General features: G+C 40.1%; 1 protein-coding gene across 1 annotated transcript in view; it reads left to right on the top strand.

The window, feature by feature from the left end:
• Nucleotides 1-22,474, top strand: part of TRDN (triadin) — a 255,364-nt gene that overhangs the window by 110,858 nt on the left and 122,032 nt on the right. The window contains exons 7-10 of the mRNA XM_069974192.1: nt 2,400-2,429; nt 6,612-6,638; nt 13,356-13,415; nt 21,617-21,673. Coding sequence (XP_069830293.1) covers nt 2,400-2,429; nt 6,612-6,638; nt 13,356-13,415; nt 21,617-21,673 — 174 coding nt within the window. The remainder of the gene's footprint in view (nt 1-2,399; nt 2,430-6,611; nt 6,639-13,355; nt 13,416-21,616; nt 21,674-22,474) is intronic.

Below are 22,474 nucleotides of genomic sequence, written 5' to 3' on the forward strand. Positions count from 1 at the left end.
GGTCTAGAGGCTCTATGAAGCAAACTATCAGCAGCCAGGTCCTCACTGTTAATGGGTCACTGCAATTGCGCAGCTGTCTGCCATTAATCCTTAGTGGCATTTGACTAACAGGGACAGGAGCTGCCAAAGGTCTCTGACCTTCCTCATTATAGTCAGATCTATGATTCTCTAATAAAGTCTGACTCTATATAAGGACCGCAGATAACACTGATCAATACTTTGCAAAGGCATAGCATTGATCAGTGTTGGAAATGTAATGAATGAATGTGATAGTCCCCTAGAGGGACTTCAAAAGTGTAAAATTTAAAAAAAAAAAGGTTTCAAATATGACATAGCCCCTCCTCAAATAAAAATTTTAATGACCTCCTTTCCCATTTTATATATAAAACACATAAAAATAAATAAACATATTATATATTGTAGTGTGCGTAATTGTCTGATCTAATAAAATATAACATTAGAATTCCTGTGTAAACAAAAAAGAAGAAGCAAAAAAAGTGCCAAATTTGATGATTTTCTTTTTGTTGCATTTTGCATTGTGTATCAGAAAAAATAAATAAATAAAGAGCGATTAAAATATCCCTTCTAAGAATATGACATCAATGAAAACTAACACAAAATGAGACCCCAAACAGCCCTGTAAGTTGGAAAATAAAAGTGCAAAAATATATATATATTTTTTAATATTCATGTTTCCCAGAAAGCAATGCACCTAGGATTTCACTGCATAGAGCGCTTTAACTAGCAGCCGGCAGTGTTATCTTTAGCTGGTCTCCCTGAGATCAGCGATCTGTTTCTCTTATGGCTCTACTAGGCATTGCTCCCACCTTGCCAGAATCCTGTTCTACACTGATGAGGGGCAACACCCCGAAACAGCTGTATGTGGATGGATACCTGGCCTTGATTTTTCCCTTGTCATTACATTGACTTATAGGGCCACTTAATATGGTGGTTTTGGTGGTTTCCCTACAGTAGCCACCCCTTGGCTAGGTCCTTCCCACAGGCTAGTCCTGTGTTTTAAGACTCTTAAATAAGGATCTATAGGCTTTTTATTATTATTATTATTATTATTATTATTATTATTTGCATATTCATGTTTCCCAGGGATCAATACACCTAGGATTTCAGTTTTATCTTTGTCTAGGCCCTTAAGGTAAAAATCCACTGTTGCCTTGAAGGGTTCCGGCTGTGGAAATGTGTTATGCTCAGCAGCCTTTCAACAAGCTTTTTGTTAACGAGCATCTGAGCAGCACAAGGAACTCGCTCCAGTATCAAGTACTTTTGAATAGCCCGATACTCGATCAAATACTATACTCTATAGACCATGCTCTCCTATCTCTAGTTACAGTCATTGACTGTACTTTTGATTGTAGTTTTGCAGTTTCCTATTTGTAGTGCAAGCTAAATAAATTCCCAACAACCCAACAATGAATAATAAATTACCAAAAACACAACAACCTAGGCATTGCGATTTGAGTTTAACCCCCTCCCCACTTTACATTTTAACTTTATGTTTTTTATTATTTATTATCATTATTAATGATCAAGATTAGAGATGGGCGAACCTGGAGCATGCTCGAGTCGATCAGAACCCGAACTTTCAGCATTTGATTAGCGGTGGCTGCTGAAGTTGGATAAAGCCCTAAGGCTATGTGGAAATCATGGATATAGTCATTGGCTGTATCCGTGTTTTCCAGACAACCTTAGAGCTTTATCCAAGTTCAGCAGCCACCGCTAATCAAATACCGAACGTTCGGGTTCGGATCGACTCGAAACCGAACGTGGTACGCTCATCTCTGATCAAGATGTTAATCTACTGGACCTGATGTTAATCTACTGGACCTGCCAGTAAAAGCAAAGAAAGTTACATGAGGTTTAGATGGAAATAATAATAAGGAGAGCCATGTTCATACATTTCTGTGTGGCTTACATTAATATGCTACTGCATGTTTTATAGTATACTTTGTGCACTGGTGACATAGCAGATCAACGAAAGAAAAATAAACATCTGCAACTCTCCGGGAAGTTAAAGAATGAGGGCTGAAGGAAATATGTTCATTTCAGGAGACTGAGCCAGAACCCTCTAAGCAGGGACCGTGCACTCTTTCATTATTGCATGCCAGCTTTCTTACTTTGCCTGTTTTGCAACCAGTGTGATGTGATTTTTCATTCTAAAGTATCAGTGGGTGAGCATTAATACTGTTTAGTGTAATGCATGCTAAATGTAACAGTTTGGATATCAAGCGTCTGTGGTGCTAACATCTGTGGGATTCATGTGTAGCATATAACATGCTACAGAAAACTAAATATATCCAAACACCCCTGTAACAACGTGCCAGCATCCAGCAAGTTTTTCTTTTTTTTTTTTTTTTTATGAGTCTTCTTTTATTCCAATATAGGACTTACAGAGTCGGCAGTGAAAAAAATAGGTTAGTTATTTCTGATTTTGTTTTTGGTTTTCTCATTTGAGAAAAACATAAGAGGAACTTTTACAATACTCAGTGGATTGAGTTGTGTTTCAAAACTATGAAGTTGATATAATGCTGAGCTATTAAAGTAGTCGATCATAGATGCAAACATTGAAACCTATATAATTGCACTAATATATACTGTAAATGCATTACCATAGCTACCAGGAAAATTCTAGCATCCTAGGAAGCCCACAACATACAAGCAACAGTCTTTTTAAAGGGGTTATCCAGCGCTACAAAAACATGGCCACTTTTCCCCCTCTCTTGTCTCTTGTCTCTTGTTTGAGTGGGGTTTCAAACTCAGTTCTATTGAAGTAAATGGAGCTCAATAGCAAACCACACCTGAACTGGAGACAAGAGAAGGGGAAAAGTGGCTATGTTTTTGTAGCGCTGGATAACCCCTTTAATTATTCTGTAACCATTAATCCTTAGCACATATCATGACTATGCTACAAACTCCTGTCAAGCATATTAATGTACACTTTGTAGAATATTAAATAAATACTTTAGCATGCCTTAGTATGAAAACTTTTATGCATAAAAAGAAGTTCTGTAAAGTATCCTTATGCAGTAGATTAAGGATGGGGAACCTTCAGCCCTCCAATTGTTGCAAAACTACCGTTTCCTTCATACTTGAATAGCCAAAGCTGGGGCATTTGCTGTGCATTTACAGTGATCCATAGTTATTAGAGATAAATGAAGTTTTCAAAACTTCTGTTTGCCAAAAAGCAAATTTTGGCGTAAAATTTGCAAAGTTGCGAACCGAACCTAAAACAAATTGTTTAGCTGTTTTGGTGCAGTTCACTCATCAATACTCAGCACACTCATCAATACTCACCTGCCCATGATCCTCTGGTGTCCCCGTTGTCTCTGTCTTCAGTCATCTCCAGCACGCTGACTGACCAGCTGAGCAGGCTGTCACTTTCCGGACAAGATTGACAGCCAACTCAGCCAGTAATTGGCTGAGCAGGCTGGAGGTGGCTGAGGACACCGGAGCCAAAGAGGACACTGGTGGAGCGTGGAGCATATCTTTTTTTTTTTTTTTTTTTTAAAAAGCTTGCAACCTTGTTTTTTTTTTTTTATAAACAAAGTCAATTCTTGCAACCTTTGCTGGATTCGCTTTGCTCATCCCTAATAGTTATCTTTTCAATCAGTTTAAAGTTGTCATTTACAGTGAATCATAGAATTGTAAGGGGGAACAGTTGACCAGATGTGGAAGAATATTTTTGTAGTAGATACATTGTTATCCCCCTTCAAAATCAATAAGACATGGATATTGCTATAGATTCCAGTGCAGAGTCTCTGGGATTTCACCTTTATGTATTGCAAAAGAGTGAGATTCACAGTTGAAAAGAAAAAATATATTCTTTTCTGCATAAAAATAAGGGGGCAAATCGTATGAAAACCAAGTTTTTAGGGGGTCTTGAAAAATTATTTCCTAACATAGCATTGCAGAATCCGCACTTAATATCTCCGTCTAACCTGTCAAGTCTCGATCCATCCAAAATAAAGATGATGAACCTTGTGTATGCTCAGGTGCGCCATTTGATTACTGGTGGCTGAAGAAGTTGGATGCAGCTCTAAGGCTGCCTGGAAAAGATGGATACAGCCATAGACCATAGAATGTAACCATGTTTCCAGGACTCCTTAGAGCTTCACCCAACTCCTTCAGCCACTGGTATTCAAATGCCGCACGCAAGCATACACAAGGTTCATCGTCTGTAATCCGAAAGTGTTCACGGACTAGATTGGGAGCCTTATGGGTATAAATAAGGTCTTTATCTATGTACTTTCAAGCCTAAGGCACCTTTACAATAGGTACACTGAGCTTTAGCCAGTATTTTATGACTTTACTCAAAGTTGCTTGAATGGGTTTCCATTTTACTCAATCACACCTATTAACATAATTCAATTGTGACTAAAATAGTTGAATGCAATAGTAGATGTATTGAAGTGTGGTAATGAGAAACCAGCTAATACTACAGCATATTCACTTACTGTCATGTTCTATCATAAATCAACTACCACGATTAAAATCAACAATGACACTTGCCAAACAAGTCCTTATTCTCAAGCTGATTTATTAAAGAAGATAATAATAGATAAAAGCCAAATAAAGATTATATGTAAAGCATGCGGCATGCTGACAATACACTAATGGTGGTCATATGTAAAGGACTGGTCAGAGGTTACAGGAGTTACAGTAATAGAAACATATTGCACAACATAGTTCCTTACAGACATTCCTGAAATGCTTTTGTATATTTTTTTTTTACTAAATGCAGGGTAATAGGATCTTTTACTGATCTTTATTTAGAGGTACAGGGACACTATTTCAGACATACATACATAGCTAAGCTTTCCTTCCGGGATCAAAATTCATCTACATCTTCCTGTATCTAGATAGGTACGTGCCACCACAGAATTACTGCTGCAGCCACTGGATAGCTCTCAGCAATGTGTCCCTGTTCACACCAGGTAAAGGAGAAAAACAGATAAGGAAATGGAGAGAGAACCTCAAAGTGAAAGCATACTATGTTGATTTATTTGTGACAATATCTAAAATCTGTATTCATAAACCTCATGTGTAAAAAATAGGTATAGATATAAAACATATAAAATAGATACAGATATACAAACAATATAAAAAAAATATTGCATCCGATATAGGCAATGAGGAGATGTCCATGGCAATGTGCCAATAGCTCAAAGTCTATTATGTCCGTATGTCACAGTATCCGTAATGCTTGCTGTATGTTTTGTGATCTTACTGGTCCGATGCAGCAGTTCGTAGACAATTTGCTGGTAATAATGTAATCTTACCGGTCCGATGTACTGTTACTGTTACTGTACTGTTACATTGGACCGGTAAGATTACATTATTACCAGCAAATTGTCTATGAACTGCTGCATCGGACCGGTAAGATCACAAGATATACAGCAAGCATTATGGATACTGTGAGATATACGGACATAATAGACTTTTAGCTATTGGCACATTGCCATGGACATCTCCTTATTGCCTATATAAGATCAGATGCAATTTTTTTTTATATTGTTTGTATATCTGTATCTATTTTATATGTTTTATATCTATACCTATTTTTTACACATGAGGTTTATGAATACAGATTTTAGATATTGTCACAAATAAATCAACATAGTATGCTTTCACTTTGAGGCTCTCTCTCCATTTCCTTATCTGTTTATCTTCCTGTTTCTAAATAACACAGACAAGGTGTTCTTCCGAAACTGTCCCTGCTCCCTAGCACCTGCCCCTCCAACCCTTAGGCCTCATTGACATGTTCAGTGATTTTTCTGGGCCGCAAAACTTCCTGCTATCTTTTCTCCGTGATCCATGGAATATCATATGTATTTGCATCCTGAATTTCATCTGTTTCCATTTCCCTCTCCGTTTCCGTAAAATGTGAATACTACTAGTTTGGATAGATTTGCTCCATGTTTTTTACGGACGTCACGGATGTAGATATCTGTTGGTGTATTAAGGTCTTAAGTTACTAATAATATATTTAAAAGCTACTGTATATAAGACAATGCAAGCCTATGTACAGAGCTCTGTTTAGAGACATATTCAGAATATGACCCCAGGGGCAATTAGCTGATCATGTGTGGTCTTACCTCTGGGATTTCCAGAAATGACCCAGTTCTGCAAAAGAAGCCACAGGGAGTCACTGCAGGGAAAATGTACAGTAATCTTGCATGGTAGCCATTCATCTGGATCAGTAATGCAAGGACTGTAAAAGTCCATAAGATTGGGAACACTTGTACAGATCGTTGTGGTGAACTCTATTTGTGATGCCAATGAGCCTTATTAGAAAACATGGCAGGGGGTTTCTTCATAAGACAATCATTTTTATAGTTAGAAATTGTCCACATTAGGCTATGTTCCCACAACAGTAAAATGACGGCCGTCTTACCATCCATTGGTGATGATGGTCACAAATAATGATCATGAACATTATTTCCAACCGTTGTTACAAATAGTCGGCTGTTTTTTGGCATTAAAATGAAGGCTGTCCAGAAAGATGGACGTCATTTTCCCATTGGGGCAACTTAGCCTTGATATGTATATTTTAAGAATAATAATTTTTTATGAATTCTTTGATGTACTCATTTCAGGTGGGATACAACCAATCACACGAAAAGGTAATGCTCTTGGTCTGTTAATTTTTTTATTTATTTTTTTTAATCAACTACAAAATGAGTTTTATTTTAACTACATTTTTTAAATAAAGATTTTATATTAACAAAAGATGAGACACACATATGTGAGTATACACATATAAGAGCTATACATTTAGTTGTGCCTTCTATGTTAACAGGGTTAAGGAAAATATTTGAAAGAAGAAAAATAAAGTATATAAGATTATAGCCCAAATTTATTAATCTGCCTAAAAGCAACTTTCTAGTTAACAACCAAGCATAACTCATATCTTATCATATTCATATCTTAAAAGGATACTGTAGCAAAAAACAAAACAAAAAAAAAACCTCAAGTGTTCCAGTACTTATCAGCTCTTGTATGTTCTGCAGAAAGGGGTGTATTCTTTCCAGTCTGCGACAGTGCTCTCTGCTGCCTCCTCTGTCTGTCGGAGGGTTAATCACAGTGAATTTATTAGCAACTTGACCTCCAAATAACCTTTCCAACACTACAAAAAAGCTACAATGTTGCAGATAAAGCCTTTCAGGGACTTGTTTACATCAGCTGTTTCTGAAGGGAGGGGGAGGAGGAGGAGACAGAGAGAAAAACTCACACATATTTTTGTGTCTTCAGCAAAAAGCAGCAGATGAGAACTGGGGGAAGAAGACTGAATAAATAATAAGTATGAAAGGAATTGTTATTCCCATCATGGGCAGCAACATGTCAAAAGTTATGTTTGAGTGGAATACCCCTTTAATGTCCCAAGTGTAGCCAGCTAGTGATAATACCACTTTCTTTGCTTTTTTTGCTGTACTCAATACCATAGTCTGCTGTTGATTACAGCAAAATAAATTGTTAGAGCAGGAAGTGGTCCAAACGTGGTCCCTAGCTGACTACATTTAGGTAATTAAAGTAAGTAGCGGGGTGGCGACCCAGGGGAGCCAGGTGGACTTACATAGTGAAAGATGGTGGTGTACACCTGAGGCACTTGTCATGGTGGCCAGGAGTGGTATAAGCCCACCCCTGGGTGTACCAACACACATCTGGTATCTGGTGAACTTAAACAGGAACAAGTTTACTGTAAGAATCCGTTTGTAGTGCAGTATAAAGGATAAACAGTTCTCTCACTCAATCATAGAGATAATAATAATAATTATAATAATAATAATAATAGTAATAGTAAAAAACTCAATAACTTGAGCTGGGTAAGTGACACACTTGAATATATACTCTCTTTTTACAGCTTCTCGCTGGAGTAGTAACAGTGTTATGTCTCAGCTTCTCGCTGGAGTAGAAATAGTTTTGTAGTACAGTACTTGACAAGTCCTTAGGTTACTTTGGCTTGGCCTAGTTGACTTGAACTTAATTGGATACGCTGTCTTGATGAGGAGGGGAGTGGGCTGAGGGCTACTTCAGAGTTATTAGGGGCTCTAACTAGACCTCAGCTTTGGGGGCTTTAGAGAAAGAGTACCTATGAACACGGGCATAAACTTCTGCCTATTGCTGTCTATTGGAATTAAGTGACATAGAAACAGCAATGCAGGCCCCACCCTGTGGGTAGAGCTAGCAAAAGCAGTGGAGTATTGTGGCTTTTCACGCTTACCTAGCCACTGACTGAAAATCCTGTCTTAGTTATCAGAATGAAGAGAGAGTAGGTAGAGTTTTTCTTTTTTAGTCTCTGTTCACCTCAACCTCCTCCTCTGTGGGCTTTTAGCCATACATATCCAATAAAGGGTTGTGTGAGAAGAAATAATGAGGAATCTTTTGGCTTGAAGCCCTGCACAGGGGACCTGGCCTCAGCCAGGCCCTATAAGAAAACCACAGCAGGAGCTCCCTCTGGTGCACACCTCCCCTAGAGATATCCTGACTGGAACTAACTGACTAGTGTTCCCTCAGGGTATTAAGTGTTCTCTGATTGGGCAGAAACAAACTGAAAGGCTCTCACTCTGGTCTGTGATTGGTGGAATATCATGAGGTACCCAGCTCAAGGATTGGTTAGGGGAAATCACCCCATACTTCAGTAGAATAGACACAGATCATATTACAGTTCGACAGTTTAACAATTAACCCTTTGTAAACAATCTCATTCAGCTGTGCGAGTGTGAATGTTATCAGCTGTGTGAATGTTATCAATAAGCAGCCACAGCCTCCTAGAATCCTTCTTAAACCTTTTCTCTAGGGCCTAGCTATTAAATGCTTTGATCAGCTAAGCCGGCCTGTGTGAAATATGATGGTTATAAATCTAATGAAATAAAACAGTAGTCATTACCCCATGATTGTTTTTATAACCATTGCAGCAGGTGATTTGTCAGGAAGAATACAGCGATCCTCTCCAGAAGACAAATTTCCCAGCACCTTTTGTTCACGATATTTAGACAACAATTCCGATTAATCCTCAGTTATTTTTTCCGCCATAAACCCCTTATCATGTTTGCCTTGCTCAGCGGCATAAAATTTAACAAGTACACTAACACTATGACATGAGGTCAGGCAAGAGAGGCATGAGAAAATGAGGCGTTTTGTGAATGTCTACGGCATAATGAGGGATCTAATAATAAAATGCATGCTCTAAAAAATATACGGCCTCTACATAATGTAATAAACTTTTCACAAACTGCTCAGTTGCCAAGGCAACAAAGATTAGCCCAGCAGCTTCTACATCCTGTCATTTTTTTTTCCTGAATACTAGCTGGTAATATTAGGATTTATTAACAATGTGTCACATTGATAAGGATAAATTGCATGTTTTACGCCGGGCATGTAAGTCTTCCTTAAAATGAGATCCTCTTTATCAACTTAGCAATATAATATGATGTGATTACCAGAAAATTAAAGCCATTTGTCATAAAAGAGGCGACATATCAAAACACTCAATAGGAAAGAAATTGACTTCTAAATGCATTCCTATTATTTCCATTGTGCATACATTCAGTGGTAATGCTGCCTGAGCATTTCACGTTTAAGAGGATCACACTGGTAACTGGGACAAAAAAAAAAAAGTCCCTCCATTAACATACTGATACAGTGACGATACATGGTAAATTCTATTGACAATTATTATAATTTAAAATAAGATTAGTATTATTTAGTTACGAATTTATTTTATTTTTAACAAATCGATCACTCTTTGGCTATGTTCACGCTACGTTTAAAAAACAGAAAAAGCCTCTGCTTTTTTTTATAAAAAAAAAAAAAAAAGACGTCCATTATTGCGTCGATTTAATTGATTTCAGCGATTTCATAGATTTTTTTAATGTAATGATCGATGGCCTATGCACATTGTGTTTGCGCAGACGTCAAAACAATGATCATTGCAATTTTTTTAATGATATTTTTTAGTTGTACAGTTTTTCTTTCCTTGCCGTCCTTTCTCCGTATTTACTATTAAATTCAATGGACTTTTCAATTAAATAAAGACACACCAAAAGGCCAATTAGTCCACCTAAACTTTGTAGAATTATGCACCAAGAGCCATCCCTGCACTGACAGATAGCCAAACAGTGGAATGATGGAAGTCGTTATTTCTTTTCAAAAACAGAGAGGAAGAAATGTTGTGGGGACATAGCCATTGAGTGTGCACATGTATAACCCCTTAGTCAATGATTTTTGGTATGTTTATAACTCTTCTTCTTGTACGAGTATTTATTCAGAGCCATCTCATTTATTTATTTTTGTGTGGGACCAGTAGTATGTTTTAAAAACACGATTGGTGTCAGATTTATCAAAGGGTGTAAGATAAACACTGGTGTAAACTGCCTGCAGCAACCAATCACAGTTCAGCTCTCATGTTACCAGAGCTGAAAGCTGAGCTGTGATTGGGTGCTATGGGAAGCTTACACCAATGTAGATTTCACACACTTTGATAAATTTCCCCCAAAATGTACTGACAAACAGTTACAAGTCTGCAACTTTAAAAAAAAAAAATAATATAGTTTTTGTTATGTTGTTTTTGTCTTCTTTTTAAAGAAACAAGGCTTTGAATTACCTTTCATTTTCCATCTTTGAAGCAGTTACATTTTCTGTACCATGATCTGTAGTTTTTATTGGGACCAGTTTGCAGTAGATGGGATTTTTTTTTCATTTATTATTCATCAAAATCAGCAATTTTGATGTTTGGTGTTATTTTTTATTTACACCAATGACCCTTAATTCTTTACACATTGATACAAATGATTTACTTATTTAATTTTCTTGGTGGTGGTGGTGGTGGTGGTGAAGGGGCTGATTTATTTATTTTACTTTTTATTTTTACAAGTAATCATTAGATTGCTTATACTAATCAATGTAATTCTATTGCCTTGCATTGATCAGTGTAATTAGCACTGTTTGTATGGCATGATTGAAGCAAGTTGTGCAAGCAGATTATCATAGCAGCTACAGAGGCCTTCAGAAGGCATCATATTGCTATGGTAACTGATTAGCTCCTTAAAGGGGTTATCCACTGCTACAAAAACATGGCCACTTTCTTCCAGAGACAGCAAAATTTTTGTCTCCAGTTTGAGTGGGATTTTGTATCTCAGTTCCACTGAAGTGAAAGGAGCTTAAATGCAAACCACACCTGAACTGCTAACAAGAGTTGCGTTGTCTTTAAAAAAAAAAAAAAAAAAAAAAAAGTGGCCATGTTTTTGTATTGCTGGATAACCCTTTTAATATTGGGTTTTGATTGTGCAGATTGGGACACTGACAGGTGCAGCACGTGTCAGTTCACTCTCTGTATGCTTCTATTCCAGCTTCCAGTAGTTGCAGGCAGGTGAAATAAATGGGACACATGCACAAACTCCCAAGCCCACACTATACATAACAACCACCATGAAAAGGCATATTTGGCAGTAGTTAAGATGTTCTATGTATATTTAGCTAAGTATTAACTTTTAGTAATTTTTTTGTATTTTAAAACTTGTTACTTTGTTACTTGACAAAAGAGCAAAAAAAATAAAAAAATAAAATATATATATATATATATATATATATATATATATATATATATATATATATCATACAATGATCTGAGAGGTATTATTATTCCTCTGAACCAGCCAACCAATTGTGTCAGGATCAGACGCCATTGTTCAGGCAGCATGAAACAGCTGATAGGTTCCCTTCAACAATGTACGGCTATAACTCATAAATTGAAATATTTTGCTATCTAATGCATCAACTAACCTGTTGATTGTGATGGATGCTCAGAACAACATGGAACATTTTCACACTTCATTTTTCATTTCAACGCTGGTTAAACATTTGCAATTCATGGACAGATTGAGATATCTCTTGCAGAATGTTCTTCAGAATTAATTAATTCACCTACTTTTACATCCATATGATTTTGTTTTGTCGAAATATTTATTTACATAAGTCAGAATGATGGTATAAACATATTTAGGTCATGTTTCTTGTCTTTGCAAAACTACAAAATACTTTCTCCATAAACTGACCTATATTTTTTTTATCCTCGTTATAATTGGTGAAAATACATCTCATGCACACAGCACTGGAATTCATCTATATAGATAGCACACACTAGTAATATAAGATGCCAATTGGCAGGTAATGTCAGCTCATTTGTTCATCTTGCCATACAAAGGGACAATAATTTTTAACTTCTAGTTGTGATCGAAAATAAAACAATATGTGAACATTATTGTGTATTCATTATAAGACTATGTTCACACAACGTATAATACCGTCTGTTGCATAGCAATGGATGGTGTTATAATTCCAGCTGCCGGGCAGCGTTCTGCACGATCCTGCTGCTGATTCTGCTGTAGGCTGCAGGAACATTATTTTTTTTACAATCAATAAACCATTCACTCAAATGTAAAGTACGGCCGCGTCCGGAAATAATAGGTATGTTCATTATTTTCATTCTTAAAATAACGATGTCGGAGCACAGTGGGCGACATTGCATTGAATTCAATGCAATGCCGTCCCTGCAGAGAGAACGGACGCTGATTTCATTGCAATCAGCATCCTTTCTTTAAAAACAAAACGACGCATGAACATAGCCTTTGGATGGTTGTTATCAATTAAAGACGTTATTCTATACATAATAGGCACTGCCAGTCAATTTCCTATTGACTTGAATTTAGCGCATTATTAGGATATGTTCACACAACGTCAAAAAAAAAGAAAAGGCGGCTGATTTTGATATTTTAAAAAACGTCAGTTTTTGCCGCGATTTATCTGACTGCAATAGCATTGCACTGAAGTCAATGGAAAGACGGACCTCCAATGCACAAAATGCATTAAAATACCTGACGTTTTTACCGCGGACGTCAAAATAATGAACATGATCATTATTTACGGACCTCTGTTGCAAACAGTGGATGTTTTTTATTAGTTGTTCACACACAGTTTTTCTTTTGTCACTGTTCTTTTTTTTGTTTTTACTATTAAATTTAATGGACTTTTCAATTAAGCCACACCCAAAGGCCAATTAGTAACCCCAAACTAGAATAATGTACCAACACCAGTCATTGCAAGGGGAGGCCAGACAGCTAAAGGACGTCCGTTATTTTAGACTCAAAATGATGGACATCATTTTAAATGGAGCTGAAAAAACATTGTGTGAAAATAGCCATATATTGAAAATGTATTTTTACCACAAAATTACAGTCGTATATTTTCCTCTATTTTACAGTGTGTGAACATAGCCCTTATGTTAGCCTATGTCCATTAGTCAGTCTGTTATCTTAATAGGTTCTCTTTCTGTTCTGTTACAGTTGTTCATATAGACCGAGAAGAAAAACACGAAAAATTGCAAGTCAAACCTATATCAAGACGTAAGATAATTTAAATACATAAATGATTGATCATTTAGTAGTAGTTCCTTTTAATGTCTTAAGAAATGTGTGGAGGGTTCAGTGTTTAAATAAATGTGTATTTAACAATGAATGATTCTTGATCGGAGCTTTCAAACTGTTCAGGTTTGATAAAGTTCTCCAATCCCGAACACTGAGCATTTAATTCAATGCTGCTGCAGAAGTTGGATGCAGCCCTAGGGCTATCAGGAAAACACGGATATGGCCTATGGCCTATGGCAGTATTAATATTTTCCAGGCATTACTAGGGTGGCATCTAAATTATGCTGCCACGGGGAATGAAATGCTCAGTGTTTGGATTTGGATATCCTTGTCAAACCCAAACACTTATTATAATATAAGCATTTGCCTTCTATAATGTCATTATCAGAATTGCTGCCTTTATAACTTGGAATGATTTTAATGACACACCTGCATGCTACAACCAGATCAACTATTATTCTGCATTCCTTTTCAGTCTCAGAGAATACTGGAGGCCCCAAAAAAAACAAAAATTGTTTAAAGGGATTATCCATTTTGATTCCTCAAGAGGAGAATATCGGGGTGTGCCACTGCTGTGATAGCCTTCATTGAGCTGTACTTTCCTATATAGGAACTTTTTATAGGGGAAACCCACTTCCTGTTGGATGTACAGTAGTTCCTCTACCACTGGGTTCTTAAAGGGGTTATCTGGCCTTAGACAATTTTTTATATAATGCTGCCCTATTAGAAAACATATAAACCCTGTCACGATCGGCAGGTGAAGACAAGACACTCGACAGTGGGCCCTAAATCTGACCCCACCCACTGTCACCTGCCTACTTGCCTCAGTCGACCCTAGGCGGTCGCGGACAACCACGAAGACAATCCCTATACTGTATACGTGCAGAACATAAAACGCAGACAGACAGACAGACAAACAAAATGCGGAAAGTCAACTAGCCGAGTCAGGAACCAAACGAGCAACGCAGTACAAAATCAGAACCGAGCGGAGAGTCAGGGGACAGGCAAAAGGTCAGAATCCAGGCAAGACAAAATGGAAAAGGATAGGACAGAATACAAGGGACTGGGGAGCTGGGATCAGAACAAACTAATAGCCAGCGATTAGAGGCTGGCACTGCAAACACTTTATACTGGATCAGGAGCCCGGACCAAAGACTGATTGGTCCGGCCTCCTGAATCCAGACACATAGCAGCTGGTGCGCTGCAGGCTGAGCGGCAGAGCGATCCGTCACTCAGCCTGAGCTCAACAGCACTCAGCTGCTTGGCCGGGCGACGTACACTAACGCGAGACCCGCGGCTTCCCTGGTTACTAGGGACGCCGTCGGGTCTCCGTGACGTCACCCGGCTCGGCCGAGGAGGACGGCGCTGCGCTCCAGCCGGACCAGACGACGCTGGAGCGCGGTCAGGTAAGTTACTGACATTACCCCCCCCTTCAGGAGGGGCATCCGGACCTCTACCTAAGGGACCAGGCTTAGATGGATTTTGCAGATGAAACTGTCTAACTAGACGTGATGCATGCAAATCTCTACTAGCTACCCAAGTGCGCTCCTCTGGTCCAAATCCTTTCCAATGAACTAAATATTGTAAAGAACTCTGAACCCGACGAGAATCCAGAATTCTCTCCACCTCATATTCCAGTTCACCTTGAATGACCAACGGAGCGGGAGGAGCAGACGGAATCACTGGATTAACAAATTTTTTCAATAGAGATTTATGAAAAACATCGTGAATTCTAAGACTCCTAGGCAACAGCAGCTTAAATGAAACTGGATTTATGATTTCTACTATAGGATAAGGGCCAATGTATTTTGGAGACAATTTACCAGATGGTGTCTTTAATTTCAAATTTCTAGTGGAGAGCCACACCTTGTCCCCTACCCTGTACTCAGGGCCAGATATGCGTCTTTTATTAGATTGTTTTTTACAATTCTCTTGGGCTTTAACCAGGTTCTGCAGAGCCTGGGCCCAAACTGTGCACAGTTTTCTGTAAATTCTTTCGGCGGATGGATTAGTGGATTCGGACGCATGTACAGAAGAACAACGAGGATTAAACCCAAAATTACAAAAGAAAGGCGACATTTTGAGAGACTGACTTTCACGATTGTTCAGGGCAAATTCAGCCAATGGTAAGTATTCTCTCCATTTCTCCTGTGAGCCTGCAACGAAACACCTTAAGAATTGCTCCAGTGACTGATTTACCCTCTCCGTTTGTCCATTGGATTGTGGATGAAAGGCTGAAGAAAATGACAAAGATATACCTAGGCGACCACAAAACTCTTTCCAGAATCTAGATATAAACTGTACCCCCCGGTCCGACACGATATTCTCTGGTACCCCATGCAACCGTAAGACATGACTAATAAAAAGAGAGGCCAAAGTACGAGCATTGGGCAGTTTGTTGAGAGGAATTAAATGACACATCTTCGAGAACCTGTCAACAACCACCCAAATCACCGTTTTACCCTTAGAGGGTGGTAAATCAGTTATAAAATCCATGGAGATGTGGGTCCAAGGTCTAGCAGGCAGAGGCAGGGGTTGAAGAAGTCCCTCCGGTAACCTGCGAGGAACCTTGGACCTGGTGCAAATCTCACAAGCTTCTACAAACAGTTTAGTATCCGTAGCCCAGGATGGCCACCAATAATGACGAGACAGTAGATACTTGGTACCAGCAATACCTGGATGACCTGCCAGTACTGAACAATGTGTTTCTTCCAACACTTTCAACCGAAGATTAGGGGGAACAAATAGTTTATTTTCCGGGGTGTTTCTAGGTGCCATGGACTGAGACTGAACCACCTGAGCAGCCAGATCGGGCTGCAGAATTGCCACCACCACCCCAGGAGATAAGATGGTTTCGGATTCTCTTACAGGGACCTCTTTAACACTGAAACTACGAGATAACGCATCTGCCTTTACATTCTTGGAACCTGGTCTGAAGGTGATTTCAAAATCAAACCGTGCAAAAAACAATGCCCATCTGGCTTGCCGTGGAGTAAGGCGCTTGGCTTTATCTAAATAAACGAGGTTTTTATGATCGGTAAGAACTTTAATTTTGTGTTTAGCCCCCTCTAAAAAATGTCTCCACTCATCAAATGCCCACTTAATGGCAAGGAGCTCTCTATTGCCAATGTCATAGTTGCATTCGGTCTTGGAGAACTTTCTAGAGAAGTAGGCAACGGGTCGGAGGTTAGTGAGTGTTACGGGACCTTGTGAGAGGACAGCCCCTACACCCACCTCTGATGCGTCTACCTCGACAATAAAAGGTAATTCAAAGTTAGGTTGAATCAACACTGGAGCGACAGAAAAACATGTTTTGAGTTTGTCGAAGGCCAGAATGGCTTCAGGAGTCCAGTTATCTATATCGGAACCCCTTCTGGTGAGATCGGTTAAGGGTTTAGCAATTACTGAGAAGCCTTTAATAAATTTTCTGTAGTAGTTGGCGAAACCCAGAAATCTTTGAAGAGCTTTAAGATTCCTGGGGCGTTCCCACTTTTCAATGGCTGCCACCTTAAGGGGATCCATACCAAAAGAACTAGGGGTGATTTTATATCCCAGGAAAGAGACCTCCTGAACACCAAACTGGCACTTCGACAACTTCGCAAATAACTGATTGTGTCTTAACAGTTCCATAACTCTGCGAACATGATTGACATGTGAAGACCAATCTGGAGAAAAAACCAAGATATCGTCCAAGTACACCACTACAAAACGACCCAGGTACTCACGAAACACATCATTGACGAAGCGTTGGAAAACTGCAGGCGCATTACACAACCCGAAGGGCATGACTAGGTATTCAAAGTGTCCCTCGGGGGTATTGAATGCAGTTTTCCACTCGTCACCCTCCCTTATTCGAATCAAATTATAGGCCCCCCGGAGGTCGATCTTAGAAAACCACCGGGCCCCCCCAATCTGATCAAACAAATCTGGAATCAAAGGGAGCGGGTGTTGATTCTTAATGGTGATTTTATTTAGCTCCCGATAATCAATGCAGGGACGTAATCCACCATCTTTTTTACCTACGAAGAAAAATCCGGCCCCAAGGGGAGAACAGGAGGGACGGATGTGACCCTTATGTAAACTTTCCTTAATATAGTCCCGCATAGCTTCCCTTTCTGGTCTAGACAAATTAAAGATACGCCCTTTCGGGTATTTAGATTCAGGAACCAAATCGATAGCACAATCGTATGGACGATGAGGGGGTAGTTCATCCACCGATTTTTCATCAAAAACATCACAAAAATCAGACAGAAACTCGGGGATCTCCCCTTCTAATGAAGAACATCCTGTTAAATTTAAAGAAAGACAGTGAGCAGCACACCCGGGCCCCCATTGGACGAGCTCCCTGCTTGCCCAATCAAAAACAGGGTTATGCTGGGTCAACCAGGGCAAACCTAAAATGACATTGGAAGACAGATTGTCCATAACCAAAAAATCAAGACACTCCGAATGGATCGACCCCACTTTTACTTCTAGAGGAGGAGTGATATATTTCACTCTACCTTGAGCCAGTGGTGTAAAGTCCGCCCCAGTAATACTCAGCGGGCATTTAAGCTGAAGTGGACATACCTCCAGACTGGACCAAAACCCGGAATTAATAAAATTAGCGGATGCCCCTGAATCCACATGGGCCATTCCCGAAATACACTTCTCACCCAAACATAGTGAGATGGGGACCATTAATTTATTCTTATCGAGTGGTACCTGTGCGCCTGAGTGACCCCCTCGATAGTCACTCAGGCGCTGGAGTTTTCCGGCGATGATCCAGGCTTGGAAGTACATTCCCGAACACGATGTCCAGCTTTGCCACAGTACAGACACAGATTATGTTGCATACGATGGGCCCGTCTAGTTTTCGCATCGGTAGCCCCGATCTGCATGGGTTCCTCCGGAGGTGGTAACGGGGAAGGAGGAGGTTTAGAAGGAGACAGAAAAGAGGTAGGGGTTTTACAGAGTTCAACGATTCCTTTCTCCCTACGTCTGTCCCGCGTACGACGATCCACCCTGATGGCTAACGTCATGGTTTCTTTTAACGTTTCAGGGGGAGGATAAGCTACCAACCAGTCCTTTAGCTGCTCAGATAGGCCCACCCGAAACTGATAGCGCAGAGCAGAGTCGTTCCAACCGGATGGGATACACCACTGGCGGAACTCTGCGCAATAGTCCTCAACTGGCCTTTTACCTTGTTTTAAAGATGTCAACTGTCGTTCGGCTACAGCAGTCCTGTCAGGGTCGTCATACAATAAACCCAAAGCTGAAAAGAAATAATCAACCGAGGTTAACTCTATGGCGTTGGGAGGAAGAGAAAATGCCCACTCCTGTGGTGGCCCCTGCAACAGTGACATGATAATCCCCACTCTTTGGGACTCGTCCCCTGAGGAGCGGGGACGTAGTCGAAAGAACAGTCTGCACCCCTCTCTGAAGGTCCGGAAATTCCTTCTATCACCCTTAAATTTTTCTGGGAGTTGTACCGGTGGTTCAGGGGGGGAAGGGGTGGTCATAGTAACTTGTCGGGGAGCAGCCTCCTGCTCCTGAACCCGCTCAGCAAGGCTCTGTACCATAGAGTTTAGGTTCTGCATTTGCTCCAACAATGCTTTCATAGGATCCATAATAGAAATCCTGGTGCACGTCACGAAACTGTACAGGCTGGCTATTCTGTCACGATCGGCAGGTGAAGACAAGACACTCGACAGTGGGCCCTAAATCTGACCCCACCCACTGTCACCTGCCTACTTGCCTCAGTCGACCCTAGGCGGTCGCGGACAACCACGAAGACAATCCCTATACTGTATACGTGCAGAACATAAAACGCAGACAGACAGACAAACAAAATGCGGAAAGTCAACTAGCCGAGTCAGGAACCAAACGAGCAACGCAGTACAAAATCAGAACCGAGCGGAGAGTCAGGGGACAGGCAAAAGGTCAGAATCCAGGCAAGACAAAATGGAAAAGGATAGGACAGAATACAAGGGACTGGGGAGCTGGGATCAGAACAAACTAATAGCCAGCGATTAGAGGCTGGCACTGCAAACACTTTATACTGGATCAGGAGCCCGGACCAAAGACTGATTGGTCCGGCCTCCTGAATCCAGACACATAGCAGCTGGTGCGCTGCAGGCTGAGCGGCAGAGCGATCCGTCACTCAGCCTGAGCTCAACAGCACTCAGCTGCTTGGCCGGGCGACGTACACTAACGCGAGACCCGCGGCTTCCCTGGTTACTAGGGACGCCGTCGGGTCTCCGTGACGTCACCCGGCTCGGCCGAGGAGGACGGCGCTGCGCTCCAGCCGGACCAGACGACGCTGGAGCGCGGTCAGGTAAGTTACTGACAAACCCCTTCAAGACCGAGCCCATTGATGCACAAATGTCCGGGTCAAATTAATGCAACGTTACCCCCACCCATCGGTACAGGCGATCGGGACCCCTGCAGCCCGGGTCCCGATCACTCTGTGACAGGAGCTTGTCCTGTTACTGAGTACCTTAAACACCGCTAATGCTGTGCATCGCTGCATTTAAGGTGTTAATGAAAGGCAACTGCATTATCCTCAGCTCCCGGGACACTGATGTATGCGGGTCCGCTCTCGCTGCAGCGGCCTGCACACAAACCCCCTCACAGTCAGGAACGTACATGTACATTCTTACTGCACGGGGTATGTGCAGTAGCAACGTATATATACAAATTGCTGATGTGAAGGGGTTAAACATCTTATGCTTACATATCCATGCTCCCCTGATGTCCTCCTGTGGCATCTGTGAATCCCCCACACTTACACTTACATCAGGAGTGACAGACTGCTCAGCCAATCACTGACTGAAAAGGGATAGCACCACAGGCAGTGTTTGGCTGAACGGCCTGTCACTCCTGAAATGAGTTTGTCTTAGAAGGTGCCATAGGAGCACCTAGAAGCTGCAGCAGAATACTGAAGGAGCACACAAAGGTAAGCATAAGATGCTTTTTATATTTTTTAATAGGGCAGTATTACATTAAAAATTGTCTAATGCTAGATAACCCCTTTAAGGGTGAGTTATTCTCTGTAGCTGTCCTCCCTGGCTAATAACTGAGCGCTATTTCAAAAGATATGATTTAGAAGCCGGACAATGTCTTAAAATCAATAAAATCAATCATCACCACCATAACACATACAATCCTTGTGAAATGAATGTGTGGCCTCTTGGATTCTAAATACATTGGTGTTTTGACTATCTTGTTCACAAGACATGCTATAAAAATATAATATGGAAATTAATTAATTTAGCGTGCTGTTGAAGGTCCCAAGCTCCTGGTGCACCCCTATTCCTGCCCATTGGGCATGGCCAGGCCAAATTCCATGCATGTACAGTAAGAGTTTTTGAGCGTTGTAACTGTACTCTTACTGAGCAACACCATGATTTGGTTGGGCTGGGATATTGGAAGCAAAACCTGTTATGCAGATTTTCGAGGAGGAAGGAATAGGGGCTTGGGACCTTAATACACATTGCATATACAGATGTTTTCTAAAAATCGATTTTGCATATACCCTTGTATTTGTTTAGAAATAGTAGTTTTTAATCCTTTACCATCATGCACTGTACATTTATAGCACTTGAAATATACTCCTAAAATTTCCAATTTGGCACTTTTGATAAACAAAACAGCTAATTTTGCCAGGTGAAGCCATGACTTTTTAATACGAGTACGACTTCAAATTACACAGAACCGTTTTCCATTCTGGCTTACAGAGGGGATTTTCCTCTTTGATGCCCATGTACTCTCATAGGGCACATGGACTGGGGTCGTCTTCATATGACATTCCCTTTAAGGAACAGCTCCATAAATATAGAGCACTTTTTAGGCTTAATTTGTTCTAGGTTTTTTATTATGACTTATATGATTTCTTTTTTAATTCATATAAAAAGTGAATGTATCAATTTTCCAAAGGAAAAAGAAAAAATATTTTACCGGGTCGGTGCCAGTGAGTAGAACCCAACATTTTTCAAACTGACACCTGGTTCCTGCCATCTGCACCACTATCTTTATCTGCAAAGAGGCCCAGTCAGTTTTAGAGATGGACCACACTGCTGGGATCTACATTCCGGCGCCGAGCCGGTGATATAACTTTTTTTTCCTTTGGAGAAGTTGAAGTAAGACACCATATTATAAACAGTCATTCTTATAGTTGTAAATGTAATTTTCATTTTCAGCACTCCTTAAAGACAGGCCAGTAAAAGAAGAAAAAGTTGAAAAGGCAAAACACAAAGGTATGTATATAAATATAAGATAACATTTGTAAATGTCAGCCAGTATCATATGAGAATGTGTTTTTTATTTCCTGCCTGCCTTTTGGCTTTATCCACATGTAAATATCACATAGAGGTACACCTCACAGGGGCAACTATAAAGAGGAATTTCCTCATTTCATAATGTCAGCTCTATATAAACTACTGTCAAGCAAATTAATTTTTCTTTGAAATGAACTAGGGAATAAAATGTCAGTCTTGGATATAATGAAGTGATTGCTATATTGTTTAAAGGTGTAATTACTACTAGAAGTCTGTGCACAAAGCCTTTCATTCTTTTACAAAATTGCATATGTCCAAATGATTTTCAAAAGTGCAAAAAAAAAAAAATAAAAAAAAAAAAAAACGATCAGCAAAAGAGAGAGAGAGATGAAACAAATGTGTCTCCCCTATACTATTTAGGAGAGGCTGTTGGTTAGATTTGAAGTGTTACAGCTTGCCTGACGACAGAAGAGAGGGATCATGTGACCTTTGTGTGAGCTTTGTATCATGTGTCTCAGAAGGGAGGGGAAGGACAGAGGAGTGGAGACAGAGTGGACAAGGCAGTGAGGTTCTGCAGACATATGGCCCAATTCATGTAAAATAATTTAATGGGATTGTTTCTGGCTGTAATTTTTTTGCTAAAACAAATGTTTTTTGAACCATAAAATATAATAGAAAAGAACCTATCCTTAATAACCCCCTATATAAGTTCCCTTTATAGTGGACATTGCTTCTAAGTAGATGGCCCTTGGTGTAGCCCTCCCTTTATTAGATGGGCCA

The sequence above is a fragment of the Dendropsophus ebraccatus genome, chromosome 6, assembly GCF_027789765.1.
Source record: "Dendropsophus ebraccatus isolate aDenEbr1 chromosome 6, aDenEbr1.pat, whole genome shotgun sequence".
Classification (NCBI taxonomy): Eukaryota; Metazoa; Chordata; class Amphibia; order Anura; family Hylidae; genus Dendropsophus; species Dendropsophus ebraccatus.